This window comes from Neoarius graeffei, chromosome 1, assembly GCF_027579695.1.
Source record: "Neoarius graeffei isolate fNeoGra1 chromosome 1, fNeoGra1.pri, whole genome shotgun sequence".
In the NCBI taxonomy this organism is placed as follows: domain Eukaryota; kingdom Metazoa; phylum Chordata; class Actinopteri; order Siluriformes; family Ariidae; genus Neoarius; species Neoarius graeffei.
In genome coordinates this window covers 5858448-5875305 of record NC_083569.1, presented here as the reverse complement: position 1 = coordinate 5875305, position 16858 = coordinate 5858448, and the positions used below count along the sequence as shown (strand labels likewise).

At 41.3% G+C, this 16858-nt stretch overlaps 1 protein-coding gene across 4 annotated transcripts in view; it reads left to right on the top strand.

The window, feature by feature from the left end:
• Positions 1 to 16858, top strand: part of ipo13a (importin 13a) — a 65242-nt gene that overhangs the window by 11945 nt on the left and 36439 nt on the right. For all 4 annotated transcript variants that reach the window (XM_060928784.1, XM_060928776.1, XM_060928771.1 and 1 more), the window contains exons 5-6: positions 8032 to 8173; positions 13084 to 13250. In XM_060928784.1, coding sequence (XP_060784767.1) covers positions 8032 to 8173; positions 13084 to 13250 — 309 coding nt within the window. The remainder of the gene's footprint in view (positions 1 to 8031; positions 8174 to 13083; positions 13251 to 16858) is intronic.

The window sequence follows — 16858 nt, the reverse complement described above, 5'->3', positions numbered from 1 at the left end:
AGTGAAGAAATCAAAATATTTTGTCCTTTTTCCATATATAGTATGTACAATAACTTCCATTTTGTGTGATAGAATATAATATCTATAATATGTGAGTAATTTTGAGCTAGAATGTAGCATATGATTTTAGTCTTTATTTTCATATCCCACCTAAAAGTAAAATGAACTGAACTTTGAACTAGTTCAGAATTAAAACTGTGAACTATGAACGTTACCAGTTCACTTTTAACATGTTTGAACTGAACTTGAACTAGTTCAAAAAAAGTGTGAACTTGCACAACACTGCTGAAAGGTATATCCAGGTTCTAGAGCAACATATGCTCCCATCCAGACGACGTCTCTTTCAGGGAAGACCTTGCATTTTCCAACATGACAATGCCAAACCACATACTGCATCAGTCAGTGCGTTTACGTGCACATAGAGAGAATCGAATTTCTGCCGTTGCTCGACTGAAATCGAAGTTCTAAATGCCATGTATACACCTTAATTCGGCTGAAATTGAACCGAACTTGATTTCTCGTAATCGAGCTACACGACCTAGATTATGCGATTGTAGCCGAGCTACTTAGTGCATGTAAACCCTATCGAGCTACGTAGTCGAGCCACTTACTTCAGCACTGCCCCTTCCGGAAGTGACGAGTGACGAGACCACAAGCGGGAAACACAACAGCCTCGGTCGGCATGACAACGAATCATGACAACGGCATGAACCTTTTCTTTTTGTGGCATTGTTTGCACTGTTAAAATTTAGCTCACTTACTGTATCACCAAATACATCTGTACAGCTGTTGCATAGCTGTGAATTGTGTACATAAACAAGTCATTGTATTTGTGTGTGTGTATATATATATATATATATATATATATATATATATGTCCAACATCTGAAGAATGTCAATAAAAACAAAACAATTGAACTTTTTGTGTGTTTATTAAGACATAAGTTAAATTGTAAGCAAAAAAAAATATTTTTTTGTAAGCAAAAAATGGACTTTAGAAAAATATACAATTGTGCAAAATATACAATTGTGCAAAATAAGTTGTCTTACAAAACAGTGGTCTGCGCAGGACAGTTTGTAGCCATACAGTCTGTTAGAGCAAGCCTAACAGCTTGAGCACGGAACTTGTGAACACGGAACTGCCAGTGTTGCCAGATTGGGCGGTTTTAAGTGGAATTTGGCGGATTTGAATATGTTTTGGACTGGAAAACGTCAGCAGTATCTGGCAACACTGCTGATAACTTTGTTTATACTCTTGAATAGCTCTTCTTCATGACGACAACCGGAAGTGTACCAACATGATGGGGCGTGTAGCGCCACCTGTGGCTCGGGTGCACAATGTACCTCACACAATAGCTCGATTTCCTTGTGTGCATGTAGGATTGGATTTCTCTGGCACCCCTGCTGGGACCCTTAGCTCAATTACCGACAGTAGCTCGATTTGGATGTGCATGTAAATGCACTGAGTTACAGCATCATGGCTGCGTAGAAGAAGGGTCCGGGTACTGAACTGGCCAGCCTGCAGTCCAGATCTTTCACCCATAGAAAACATTTGGCGCATCATAAAACGGAAGATACGACAAAAAAGACCTAAGACAGTTGAGCAACTAGAATCCTACGTTAGACAAGAATGGGTTAATATTCCTATCCCTAAACTTGAGCAACTTGTCTCCTCAGTCCCCAGACGTTTACAGACTGTTGTAAAGAGAAAAGGGGATGTCTCACAGTGGTAAACATGGCCTTGTCCCAACTTTTTTGAGATGTGTTTTTGTCATGAAATTTAAAATCACCTAATTTTTCTCTTTAAATGATACATTTTCTCAGTTTAAACATTTGATATGTCATCTATGTTCTATTCTGAATAAAGTATGGAATTTTGAAACGTCCACATTATTGCATTCCATTTTTATTTAGAATTTGTACTTTGTCCCAACTTTTTTGGAATCGGGTTGTATTTATATATTTCTTCATTTAGAAGAGTACTGGCTACTGTAGGAGAAAGATTTCATAAGCTACACACGTGGAATCGGCTAAGCAGGGTTGTATATACTGTATATTTAATGTGTTTGACAGGTCCCAAGATCTCAAGCCCTGACACGTATATCCCTTGATACACGTGAAGTAAGTGTATTATCGCCCAGCGCTTTCGTGTTGTTTACTTTTGCGTACGTCAATAAATAACATTTATCCGTGTACCACACAAACACAGGAACACCTAATTTAGAGTACAGTCTCTCTTATTTCTTACCCTGGCAACAGTCGACTTGTGAATCGCCGATTTTCTCGGTCTTTTTCTCGGCTCTGCTTTGGTCCTCGGCTTTTTCCGGGTGCCTCGCACGAAGCGCTCCCATTTCTCTCTCATTGTCTGGTCTTTTGGAAAACGATGAGTACTAATCCCATCATGATTGGTGTTGCTACACCCTCCTACGATACATCTGTTAACCATTTTAATAATTACGTGATAATGTTGAAGAAATTTGCAGAAAACCACCAGGTCGTTTTCTCATAAACAAACCAGCGTTGATGTGGGATTCAGAAGGAGGCGTCTCGCACGCGACGTGACGAAAATCAAGGTTTGCCGGGAAATCCAAATGCCAAGTTTTTTCAGAGGCGGACCAATTCGCCTCAAATGGCTTGATTTCAACTGAATTTTTCTGGTATTGTGCAAGGTAAAAAAATTGCACAAAATGCAAAATGTGACAGATATTTGACCAAAGTTTCATATAAAATACAGCCCAAATTCCAAAAAAGTTGGGACACGGTGTAAAATCTAAATAAAAACAGAATGAGAAGATTTGCAAATCATGGAAACCCTACATTTCATTGAAAATAGTACAAAGACAACATATCACGTTGGAACTGAGAAATTTTATTGTTTTTCGAAAAATTTCTGCTCATTTTGAATTTGATGTCAGCAACATGTTTCAGAAAAGTTGGTACGGGGCAACAAAAGACTGAAAAAGTTGTGTAATGCTAAAAAACTAATTTGGTTAATTGTCAACAGGGCAGTAAGATGATTGTGTATAAAAAGAGCATCCCAGAGAGGCGGAGTCTCTCAGAAGTAAAGATGGGGCGGGGTTCACTGCTCTGTGAAAGACTGCGTGGGCAAACAGTGCAACAATTTAAGAATAACGTTCCTCAGTGTAAAACTGCAAAGAATTTAGGGATCACATCATGTATGGTCCATAATATCATTAAAAGATTCAGAGAATCTGGAGAAATCTCTGTATGCAAGAGACAAGGCTGAAAACTGACATTGGATGCCTGTGATCTTCAGGCCGTCAGGAGACACTGCATTAAAAGCAGACACGTGTCTGTAGTGGAAATCACTGTATGGGCTCAGGAACACTTCAGAAAACCATCGTCTGTGAAAGCACTCCATTACTGCATCCACAAACGCAAGTTAAAACCAGATATAAACAATATCCAGAAACCCCGCCCCCTTCTCTGGGCCCGAGCTCTTTTACGATGGACTGAGGTGAAGTGGAAAACTGTCTAATGAATCAAAAGTAGAAATTCTTTTTAGAAATCATGGACACCACGTCCTCCAGGCTAAAGAGGAGAGGGACCATCTGGTTTGTTATCAGTGCACAGCTCAAAAGCCAGCGTCTGTGATGGTATGAGGGAGCGTTAGTGCACATGACATGGGTAGCTTGTACATCTGGGAAGGCATCATTAATGCTGAATGATATATACACATTTCAGAGCAATATGCTGCCATCCAGAATAAATCTTTTTCAAGGAAGGCCTTCCTTCTTTCAGCAAGACAATGCCAAACCGCTTTCTGCACATATTAAAACTGCATGTCTCCGTAGTAAGAGAGTCCGGGTGCTAAACTGGCCTGCTGCAGTCCAGACCTGTCTCCTTTTAAAACATTTGACACATTATGAAGCGCAAAATACGACAAAGGAGACCCCAAACTGTTGAGCATCTGAAATTCTATATTAGGCAAGAATGGGACAACATTTCTCTTTCAAAACTACAGCAGCTGGTCTCCTCAGTTCCCAAACGTTTACAGAGTGTTGTTAACAGTAGAGATGATGCAACACAGCGCTAAACACGCCCCTGTCCCAACTTTTCTGAAAGATGTTGCGGACATCAAATTCAAAATGGGAATATATTTCTCAAAAAACAATAAAATTTCTCACTTTCAATATATGTTGTCTTTGTGTTATTTTCAATTAAATATAGCATTTCCATGATTTGTAAATTATCGCATTCTGTCTTTTATTTACAGTTTACACAGCGTCCCAACTTTTTTGGAATTGGGGTTGTAGGAGAATTACATTGATCTTGCTCCTGAATTTACCCGTGATATGCACTTTAACTTTTAAACCCACTTGCCCTGGGGGGAAAGTGGGGGTTAATTTCCATTTGTTCCCCCAATATTATCACTTGCCCCCTATTTTGCTAGTACTACTTTTTTTAAATAAAAAAAAAATCAATTTATTTATTTTTTTAAAAGGAAAACCATAGAATAGTTGTGAATTGCAGCATGAAATGAAGATCATACATTGAGTTGAAGTTTGGTTATTGGTTACTTTTTACTTGTAAAGGACTAAACTATTTTGGATAAAATTATTTCCTGCCTTAGTCGGATTTATTTCCATTTCACACGCATGTAGTTGTTATAAAGTTCAGTGTGTTTGTGTATAACTCTCTCAGACTGTAGGTTCATTACTCCATAATGTAAAAATCATAAAATAGAAATCTATAGCAAAGTTTGTATGAAGAAAACAATAGGGTGCCAAGACTTTTGAACAGTACTGGGTTATATATCATCCACCTCTAGGTTTGAAAAAAAAACATAAAAAGCCGCGCTGCGTCATGACAGACAGGATAATGTTTGAGTTTTAAATTGTTTAGTGCAGGGGTTTTCAAAGTGTGGGATAGTCAGCCCCCCCCCGAGAGCAAATAAACAACAGCACACCCCCCCCCCCCCCCCCACACACACACACACAATTTTTGTTGCTGCTATACTTAATGTTCCATTCGTATTTTTATTTTTTTCTTTTACACATTTTAAACATCTGTGCTTTTTTAAAACATATATTTTTTACACATTTTAAACATCTGTGCTTTTTTAAAACATCTTTTTTTGCACATCTGTGCTTTTTTAAAACATCTTTTTTACACATCTGTGCTTTTTTAAAACATCTTTTTTTGCACATCTGTGCTTTTTTAAAACATCTTTTTTTACACATTTTAAACATCTGTGCTTTTTTAAAACATCTTTTTTTGCACATCTGTGCTTTTTTAAAACATCTTTTTTTACACATCTGTGCTTTTTTAAAACATCTTTTTTTTACACATTTTAAACATCTGTGCTTTTTTAAAACATCTTTTTTTACACATTTTAAACATCTGTGCTTTTTTAAAACATCTTTTTTTACACATCTGTGCTTTTTTAAAACATCTTTTTTTTACACATTTTAAACATCTGTGCTTTTTTAAAACATCTTTTTTTTACACATTTTAAACATCTGTGCTTTTTTAAAACATCTTTTTTTTTTTTTACACATTTTAAACATCTGTGCTTTTTTTTTAAACATCTTGTTTTACGGTGGCACGGTGGTGTAGTGGTTAGCGCTGTTGCCTCACAGCAAGAAGGTCCGGGTTCGAGCCCCGTGGCCGGCGAGGGCCTTTCTGTGCGGAGTTTGCATGTTCTCCCCGTGTCCGCGTGGGTTTCCTCCGGGTGCTCCGGTTTCCCCCACAGTCCAAAGACATGCAGGTTAGGTTAACTGGTGACTCTAAATTGACCGTAGGTGTGAATGTGAGTGTGAATGGTTGTCTGTGTCTATGTGTCAGCCCTGTGATGACCTGGCGACTTGTCCAGGGTGAACCCCGCCTTTCACCCGTAGTCAGCTGGGATAGGATCCAGCTTGCCTGCGACCCTGTAGAACAGGATAAAGCGGCTAGAGATAATGAGATGAGATCTTGTTTTACACATTTTAAACATCTCATAGCATCGTTAGCTAGCACCTCTTGGCAGACAACACACTGTGGCAGTGGAGCATCTTCAGATCCAGTCCATGAAAATCCAAACTTTAAATAATCGTGGTCAGACTTCCTTCTTTTTTTTGCTTGGCCCAGACTCTGTCTCCTCACTCACTGTAGCTTTAGGTACTAAAAATCGATCCATTTTGTCTCTGACAAAGGCTAGCTGAAGTTCGCTAAATGTCCGCAATAGTAACTTATTCTGGTTTATTTTTCCTCACGTTGCGCCCCCCCCCGAAGAACTCTGGCGCCCCCTAGGGGAGGCGCGCCCCACACTTTGAAAAGTCCTGGTTTAGTGTGTAGGTTGTGGGTGTTTTATATAGCCCTGGCAACTTGTAACTGAACCAGTGCAGCCGGTTTGTCATGACACGGCACGTTTTTGTTTTTTTTTTACCTAGAGATGGATGATATATATTAAAAAAAAAACAATATATGAATATTTTACACAGGACTGTGTTCCTCTGATAACAGAACCAAAGCTCCAGCTCTCTCTGCTCTTAATCTGTTCTGTTCTTTCAGGATTTATCGCGCATGTCGCTCCTTGTTGAGTTTTTTTATACCCGAGTTGTTTGAAACCAATCTGGGTTTTCTGTGTCGAATAAGGAAGCGGCTTCACCTGTAAGAAAATCGAACCCTTTCACGAAGGCGCTAACTCGAATGCGAGCAGAAAAAAAAAAAAACGAGATTCTTAAGCAAACTCTTCCGTCCTCACTTCCGACTTTCTGTTTTTGTAAAATACATTTTAAGTACAATCGTTTTCAGACTGAGCTCCTCTCGTCGTATTCTTTAACCACTCGTTTCCTCGTTGTTCTTGAAGCATTTGCTTCTATTTGTTAACATTTTTCTAAGGTAGCGGGGAGACGGTGATGCCTTTTATCTATTTCTCTGTTTGAACAAACAAAAACTGCGCAAAATTAACCGTATTGAAGACAGATGAAGCCTTGCTTGTACTACACCAGCGAGGGGGATATAAAATAACTCGCAAAGCAGTAAATGAAACCGAGACTAAGGCCATGTACACACGTAGCCGGGTATTTTTAAAACCGAACATTTTCCCCTCCTCCGTTTATAAAAATGTTTTATCCACACCACCTCGTCTTCGAAAAAAATCCCTTCCACACATAACCGAACATCTGCGTTTTCAATCACATTCATAAGCATTCCAAACCTGTAGATGGCAGTATTTCCCCAAATCCTACCCCCTAATCACATCAGAATAGCACCTGCACAATAATTAACGCTTTCAAGGCACTACTCCGACCCATTACTCTTTGTCCATGCTTAATCTGGCTTCTGCAGTAAACAAAGGTCGGACGTTTGACGTCAGGGCAGATTTGTTGCCATTTTTTTGGCGCAGATTGTGACGTTCTAAAACGCAAACCTCCGGTTATTTCTGTCTACACGAAAAGGCATACACGGAGTTTTCAAAAATCTTCACTTTGCCCGGAGTTTTTTTTAAATATTCGTTTTTGATGTGTTTTCATGTGGATGACAGGCCAAAACGTAGAAAAATATCTTCGATTTAGCAGATACCCGGCTACGTGTGGACGGGGTCTAAGAAAACAGCCAAGACATAATGGCGGATACGTAGTGAAGGACGCTTTTAGGAACTGAAAGAAAAGATCAAAAAGCCTAATTTTTGTGGTGCTAGTTCGGAATATATGCTCGTTCTAACTTGCCCGGTCGGGCATGTCGGGGACATATCCCACTTGTCCCGGGCAATCGGGCAGTCCTTAATGTCGAGCCCTGTTGTTACAGATCACTCAAAGTAAGGGTTCCTGTCATGTTCATTCACATAACACAACTTCTTTCCAGCATGTCTAATTAACTGAAGTCTAGGTAGTTGATTTTAAACATAATTAGCGTAGATAAGTCTGTTGAGGAATATGGGAAAAGGTGAGGGGATAAGAAAGTAATGGGAGATCTGATTCGTAAATATGCAATTATGTCATGACACGGTGTAGAGCTCAACTAGATGGCAGACATTATGACTAACACCCTCTCTCTCTGTCTTGGTGTCTCTCCATGCTTTAGAACAATGTTGGAACAGATCGGACACTGGCAGGGTTTCCAGGCTCTGGTCAGCATGATTCTGTCCTGCACTGCGATTCCTGGTAACTACCCAGTGGACGAGACTTCCAGCTCACTCACACTCACGTTCTGGTACACACTGCAGGTAAGGAAGGACATCGGAGATGTTAGACCACCTATAAACTCCATATATACAAGAAGACTACATCTTGTGTTAGTCGTTGTTTCGTGATCTAACTCTTTGTTTCATGTTTCCTGTTGCATCGTTGCTTAACGCTAATTGTTTTCTAAACCTTATTCATGTTACACCTGTTGACGTACTGTATATGAACCGATATACAGTGGCATGCAAAAGTTTGGGCACCCTTACTGAAAACGCCCGTTACTGTGAATAGTTCAGTGAGCAGAAGATGAACTGATCACCGAAAGGCATAAAGGTAAAGACGAGACATTTCTTTTCAGCGTTTTCTGCGAGATGTGTGTATTATTTTTGTTTTGTACAATTGGAGAGTGGAAAAAGAAAAGGAACACCATGCGAAAGTTTGGGCACCCTGATACATTTGAGTTCTCAGGTAACTTTTACCAAGGTTCCAGACCTTAATTAGCTTATTGAGCTGCGGCTTGTTCAAATTCTTCGTTAGGAAAGGTCGCAGATTTCAAAGCTGTAGAAATTCTCTGACTCCTCAAACTTGTCCCTAAAATCAACAGCCATGGGCTCCTCTAAGCAACTCCGTCGCATTCTGAATAATAAAATAATTGACGCTCACAAAGCAGGAGAAGGCTACAAGAGCGTAGCAAAGTGTTTTCAGGTAGCCGTTTCCTCAGATCGTAATGTTATTAAGAAACGGCAGTTAACAGAAACAGTGGAGATCAAGGTGAGGTCTGGAAGATGAAGAAAACTTGCTGAAAGAACTGCTCGTTGGATTGCTAGAAAGACAAATAAAAACCCCTGTTTGACTGCAAAAGACCTTCAGAAAGATTTAGCAGACCCTGGAGTGGTGGTGCACTGTTCTACTATGCAGCGACACCTGAACAAATATGACCTTCATGGAAGAGTCATCAGAAGAAAACCGTTCCTGCGTCCTGGCCACAAAATTCAGCGTCTGAAGTTTGCAAATGAACATCTAAATAAGCCTGATGCATTTTGGAAACGAGTCCTGTGGACTGATGAAATCAAAATAGATCTTTTTGGCCACGATGTGCAAAGGTATGTTTGGAGAGAAAAGGGGGCCAAACTCCAGGAAAAGAACACCTCTCCAACTCTGAAGCATGGGTGTGGATGGATCATGCTTTGGGGTTGTGTTGCAGCCAGTGGTACAGGGCACATTTCATTCGTCGAGGGAAGCATGGATTCGAATAAATACCGGCAAATTCTGGAAGCAAACATCACACCATCTGAAGTTAAAAAGAGGACGGGTCCTACAATAAGACGATGATCCAAAACACACCTCAAAATCTGCAATGGAATACCTCAAGAGGCCCAAGCTGAAGGTTTTGCCCGGGCCCTCACAGTCCCCTGACCTAAACATCATTCAAAATCTGTGGACAGATCTCAAAAGAGCAGCGCATGCAAGACAGCCCAGGAAACTTGTCGAACTGGAAGCCTTTTGCAAAGACGAATGCGTGAAAATCCCTCAGGTAAGAACTGAAAGATTATTAGCCGGCTACAAAAAGTGTTTACAAGCTGAGATACTTGCCAAAGGGGGTACTAACCATGCAGGGTGCCCAAACTTTTGCTTCGGGGTCATTTTGAAAATGCAAAAGATGAAAATAAAAAATTTTTTTTGCTTAAAATATAAAGGGAACGAGTCGTCTTTAACTTTACGCCTTTTGGAGATCATTTCATCTTCAACTTGCTTAACTGTTCACAGTAACAGCAATTTTGACCAGGGGTGCCCAAACTTTTGCATACCGCTGTACACTGTGTTCCAAATTATTACGCAACAAGTGTTTAAGAGTGGTAAGGTAAGATATTTTGTGTTTGTCAGTTAAACTCATGAATGGTAATGTGTATCAGGGCTCTGTATATCACTGAAACCAATTGAAGACACCTGTGCTAATTAGTTTGGCAGGCGAGTCCAATTAAAGGGGAAACTACTAATGAAGGTTGTCCCACATTATTAAGCAGGCTACCATTTTCAACCAAAATGGGCAAGAAAAAGGACCTGTCGGCTGCTGAAAAGCAACAAATAGTTGAATGTTTGGGTCAAGGCATGGCAACAATCAAAATTGCCAAGAGACTTCATCGCGATCATCGCACTATCAAGAAGTACATAGCTGATTCAGAGCACACACGTGTGCGTGCTGATAATGGAAAATCCAGGACTCTTTCCTACAGGCAAATACGTTGGATCAGCTGTAAAAATGCCCTGTCATAGCAGCAGACAAGTTTTTGAAGCTGCTGGTGCCTCCAACGTGCCCCGAACAACAAGATGCAGGGTCCTCCAGGGGTTTGCAGCGGTGCGTAAGCCATCGTTTCGACCTCCTCTATCCATTGGACACAAGCAGAAACGGCTCCAGTGGGCCAGGCAATACATGAAGACTGACTTCAAAACTGTTCTGTTCACCGATGAATGAATGTCGTGCAACCCTCGATGGTCCAGATGGACGGAGTGGTGGATGGTTGGTCGACGGCCACCCCATGCAAACAAGGCTACGGCGCCAACAAGGAGGTGGTGGAGTGATGTTTTGGGCTGGAATCATGGGGAGAGAGATTGTCGTCCCTTTTAGGATCCCTGACGGTGTGAAGATGACATCCATAACGTATGTGGAGTTCCTCAAAGAACACTTCCTGCCATGGTTCAAAAGGAAGAATCGTGCTTTTCGAAGCAAGATCATTTTCATGCATGACAATGCACCATGTCCTGCTGCAAAGAATACATCTGCATCTCTGGCTGCAATGGGCATCAAAGGAGACAAACTTATGGTGTGGCCCCCATCCTCCCCTGACCTCAACCCTATTGAGAACCTTTGGAGCATCATCAAGAGCAGTGTTTATGATGGTGGGAGGCAGTTCACATCTCAACAGCAGCTCTGGGAGGATATTCTGTCCTCATGCAAGGCAGTTCCAGCAGATACTATCCAAAAACGGACCAATTCAATGGATGGAAGACTTGAGAAGGTCCTTTTCAACAAGGGGTCCTACGTTCAGATGTGACTTCACTTGTGATAATGTTTTGATTTAAATACACTGAGTGCAGAATTATTAGGCAAGTGAGTATTTTGACCACAACATCCTTTTAATGCATGTTGTCCCACTCCAAGCTGTTTAGACTTGAAAGCCTACTACCAATTAAGTATATCAGGTGCTGTGCATCTGTGTAATGAGAGGGGGTGTGGTCTAATGACATCAACACCCTATATCAGGTGTGCATAATTATTAGGCAACCTCTTTTCCTCTGGCAAAATGGGTCAGAAGAGAGATCTGACAGACTTTGAAAAGTCTAAAATTGTGAGATGTCTTGCAGACGGATGCAGCACTCTTGAAATTGCGAAGACGTTGAAACGTGATCACCGAACAATCAAGCGTTTCATTGCAAATAGTCAACAGGGCCGAAAGAAGCGTGTGGGGAAAAAAAGGCGCAAAATAACTGCACACGATCTGCGGAAAATCAAGCGTGAAGCTAACAAGCAGCCATTAGCATCCAGTTCTGCCATATTCCAGAGTTGCAACATTCCTGGAGTGTCAAAGAGTACAAGGTGTGCAATACTGAGGGACATGGCCAAGGTAAGGAAGGCTGAAAAACGACCACCACTGAGTAAGGCACACAAGATAAAACGTCAAGACTGGGCCAAGAAATATCTTAAGACTGATTTTTCTAAGGTGCTGTGGTCTGATGAGATGAGAGTGACTCTTGATGGGCCAGATGGATGGGCCTGTGGCTGGATCAGTAATGGGCACAGAGCTCCACTCCGACTCGGACGCCAGCAAGGTGGAGGTGGAGTACTGCTATGGGCTGGTATCATCAAAGACGAGCTTGTTGGACCTTTTCGAGTTGAGGATGGACTCAAACTCAACTCCCAGACCTACTGCCAGTTCCTGGAAGAAACCTTCTTCAAGCAGTGGTATAGGAAAAAGTCAGCATCTTTCAAGAAGAACATGATTTTCATGCAGGATAACGCTCCATCTCATGCGTCCAAATACTCCACTGCGTGGCTAGCCAGTAAAGGTCTGAAAGGTGAAAAAATAATGACATGGCCCCCTTGTTCACCTGACCTAAACCCCATAGAGAACCTGTGGTCCATTATAAAACGTGAGGTCTACAAAGAGGGAAAACAGTACACCTCTCTGAACAGCGTCTGGGAGGCCGTGGTTGCTGCTGCACACAATGTTGGTCGTGAACAGATAAAGAAACTGACAGAATCTATGGATGGAAGGCTTTTGAGCGTCCTCATGAAGAAGGGTGGCTATATTGGTCGCTGATTTGTTTTTGTTTTGTGTTTGAATGTCAGATATGTTTATTTGCAAATCTGGAGTTGTCATATCAGTGTACCTGGTGAAAATAAATAAGTGAAATGGCTACATATTTGGTTTTTATTAAGTTGCCTAATAATTCTGCACAGTGAAAGTTACCTGAACACATACATATTCTCCTAAAATGGCCAAAACTAAAAACGCCCCACTCTAACTTCCATACATATTCAGCTTTGATATTTATGAGTCTTTTTGGTTGATTGAGAACATAGTTGTTGTTCAATAATAAAACTAATCCTCAAAAATACAACTTGCCTAATAATTCTGCACTCAGTGTAGTGTTTGATTTCAGTTAGTCATGACCTGCTAACGTTTCTAATTTCACACATGACCATTTTTTGTTCTTTATGACAATAAAATGTTTGGAAACTCAGTTGTGCGTAATAATTTGGAACATGCATTTTGTGTTTTTTATTTCTTAAAAATGTCCTGTTATCATTGGGAGGTTCGTTCAAAAACAATACTAATGGTTGATGACTGGAAAATCATGATGACTGCCATTAATATAGATAATTTAGGAAATATGATTTGCATAATAATTTGGAACACAGTCTGCAGTGAGAGCGGTCTGTTTCCTCTAGGACGACATCACGTCACTGGAAACGGAGAAGCAGACGTTTTACCTGCAGCTGTACAGACCCGTTTACTTCCAGCTGGTCGACGTTCTTCTGCACAAAGCACGCTTTCCCAACGAGCACGACGACACCTCGTGGTCTTCTGACGACAAGGAACAATTCAGAACGTACAGGTGACCAAATTTATTCAATGTGTGGGTTTAGAAAAGATCATATACCCTCACCGGACACTTTATTAGGAACTTGTTCTTGGCTGCAGGAGTGGAACCCAACGTGGTGTTCTCTCTCTGTTGCGTGCTGAGATGCTTTACTGCTCGCCACGGTTGTAAAGAATGATTATATGAGCTACTACAGTGCCTTGCAAAAGTATTCATCCCCCTTGGTGTTTGTCCTGTTTTGTCGCATGACAAGCTGGAATTAAAGTGGATTTTTGGAAGGTGAGCTCCATTTGATTGACACAACATGCCTACCATTTTAAACATTGTTTTATTGTGACCCAAACAATAATTAAGATGACAAAACAGAAATCTGGAGTGTGCGTAAGTATTCACCTCCTAAATAAGAGCTGGTCCAACCAATTCACTTCATAACTCGCATAATTAGTTGATTAAGATCCACCTGTGTTGCAATCAAAGTGTCACATGATGTCTGTAGAAATCAACCTGTTCTGGAAGGACCCTGACTCTGCAACACTACTAAGCGAGCAACATGAGAACCAAGGAGCACTCCAAACAGGTCAGAGACAAAAGTATGGAGAAGTATAGATCAGGGTTGGGTTATAAAAAAGATCCCACGGAGCACCAGTAAATCCATTATAGCAAAATGGAAAGAATATGGCACCACTACAAACCTGACAAGAGAAGACCCCGCTCAACAAAACTCACAGACCGGGCAAGGAGGGCATTAATCAGAGATGCGACAAAGACACCTACAGTGGGGAAAACAAGCTTGCTGATTTTGTCGGTTTGGCCACTAATAAAGACTCGATCAGTCTGTAATATTAATGGTAGGTGTAGTCTAACATGCTGAGACAGAATATCACAAAGAAAATCAAGAAATCGACTTTAAAGAATTTGTATTAATTTATTTGCATTTTATTGAGGAAAATAAGTATTTGAACCCTCTTGCCAAAAGGACTTAGTACTTTGTGGCAAACCCCTTATTAGCAAGCACAGCACAGAGGTCAGACGTTTTTTGTAGTTGATGACCAGGTTTCTGCACATATTAGGAGGAATTTTGGTCCACTCTTCTTTGCAAATCATCAAGATTCCATGGCTGTCACTTGGCAACTCTGAGCTTCAGCTCTCTCCATAGAGTTTCTATAGGATTCAGGTCCGGAGACTGGCTGGGCCACTCCATGACCTTGATACAGTATGTTTCTTCTTCAGCCATTCCTTGGTTGCCTTGGCTGTACGCTTTGGGTCATTATCCTGCTGGAAGACCCATCCACGACCCATTTTAAGCTTCCTGGCAGAGGGAAGGAGGTTTTCACTTAGGATTTTACGGTACATGGCTCCGTCCATCCTCCCATTGATACGGTGAAGTAGCCCTGTGCCCTGTGCAGAGAAACACCCCCAAAGCATAATGTTACCACCTCCATGCTTGACAGTGGGGATGGTGTTCTTAGGGTCATAAGCAGCATGTCTCTCCCTCCAGACACGACGGGTTGAATTGATGCCAAAGAGCTCAATTTTGGTCTCATCTGACCATAACACCTTCTCCCAGTCACTCTCCAAGTCATTCAGATGTTCATTGGCAAAGTTCAGGCGGGCCTGCACATGTGCTTTCTTAAGCAGGGGTACTTTGCGAGCACTGCAAGATGTTAGACCATTGCGGTGTAAAGTGTTACCAACTGTTTGCTTGGTGACTGTGATCCCAGCTGCTTTAAGATCATCCACCAACTCTGCCCGTGTTGTATTAGGTCTATTTCTCACCGTTCTCATGATCCTGGAAACCCCACGAGGTGAGATCTTGTTTGGAGCCCCAGACCTAGGTCGATTGATGATCATGTTGTGAGTCTTGTACTTGCGCACAATTGCACCAACAGTTGTCACCTTAACGCCCAGCTTCTCGCTAATGGTTTTGTAGCCCATACCGGTCTTGTGCAGGTCTACAATCTTCTCCCTTAAATCCACAGAAAGCTCTTTAGTCTTTCCCATGTTGGAGAGTTTGGAGTCTGACAAACTGATTGATTCTGTGGCCAGGTGGCTTTTATACAAGTCATTAGTGATATCAGGTGTCTTCAATTTAGGTGACAAGGTAATTTGGAGAGTCTAACTTGTCTGTATTAACAAGAACTCTTGATGGTTACTAGGGGATCAAATACTTCTTTTTCTCAAGAAAATACAAATAAATTAATATAAATATTTAAAAGTTATTTTCTGGATTTTCTTTTTGATATTCTGTCTCCACATGTTAGAATACACCTACCATTAATATTACAGACTGATCAAGTCTTTCTTAGTGGGTAAACCAACAAAATCAGCAAGGGATCAAATACTTGTTTTCCCCACTGTAAGATAACACTGAAGGAGCTGCAAAGATGCGGTCCATAGGACCACTTTAAGCCGTACACTCTACACTTTATGGAAGAGTGGCCAGAAAAAAGCCATTACTTAAAGAAAACACGTTTGGAGTTTACCCAACAGCATGCGGCAGACTCCCCAAACACATGGAAGAAGATTCTCTGGTCAAATGAGACAAAAATTAAACTTTTTGGGCATCATGGGAAACGCCATGTGTGGCACAAACCCAACACCCTGAGAACACCATTCCTACAGTGAAGCATGGTGGTGGCAGCATCATGCTGTGGGGATATTTTTTATCTGCAGGGACAGGAAAGCTGGTCAGGACTGAAGGAAAGATGGATGGCACTAAATACAGGGCAATTCTGGAGGAAAACCTGTTTGAGTCGGCCAGAGGTTTGAGACTGGGACGAAGGTTCACGTTCCAGCAGGACAACGACCCTAAACATACTGCTAAAGCTACACTGGCGTGGTTTAAAGGGAAACATTTAAATGTCTTGGAACGGCCTAATCAAAACCCAGACCTCAATCCAATTGAGAATCTGTGGCACAACTTGAAGATTGCTGTACACCAACGCGACCCATCTAACTTGAAGGAGTTGGAGCAGTTTTGCCTTGATGAATGGACAAAAATCCCACTGGCTAGATGTGCTAAGCTAATAGAGACATACCCCAAGAGACTTGCAGCTGTAATTGCAGCAAAAGGTGGTTCTACCCATGCACACTCCAGATTTCTGTTTTTTTCATTTTAATTATTGTTTGTGTCACAATAAAACAACAATGTGCACCTTTAAAGTGGTCGGCATGTTGTGTAAATCAAGTGGTGCTAACCCTCCAAAAATCCATTTTAATTCCAGCTTGTAATGCGGCAAAACAGGACAAACACCAGGGGGGATGAATACTTTAGCGTGCTGAAAGTGTTCAGTAATCTTTAAAGGGCTGATGACACGAACATGACTCTATGCAATTTTTTAAATAAACTATACAACATGGCAAACATGTTAGATTCCTGTTATAATTACGTGAAAAGAAGCTGTTGTTACGCGAATATCCAACTTTTAATTGCACAGCGCAAGAAAACTGGGTCCGTGGCTCGCGGCCATGCTGTGACATCAGCGGAAGAACACGCTGCGGTTCACTGGCTGTTCTACTCAATGGAAATGGCGCATGAAAACGCCGGTGAACTCTCTAGTGCTAGCTCTTCCTCTGAACAAAAGAACAACCAAATACTGGTACTTTAAGCAGTGATCATGATG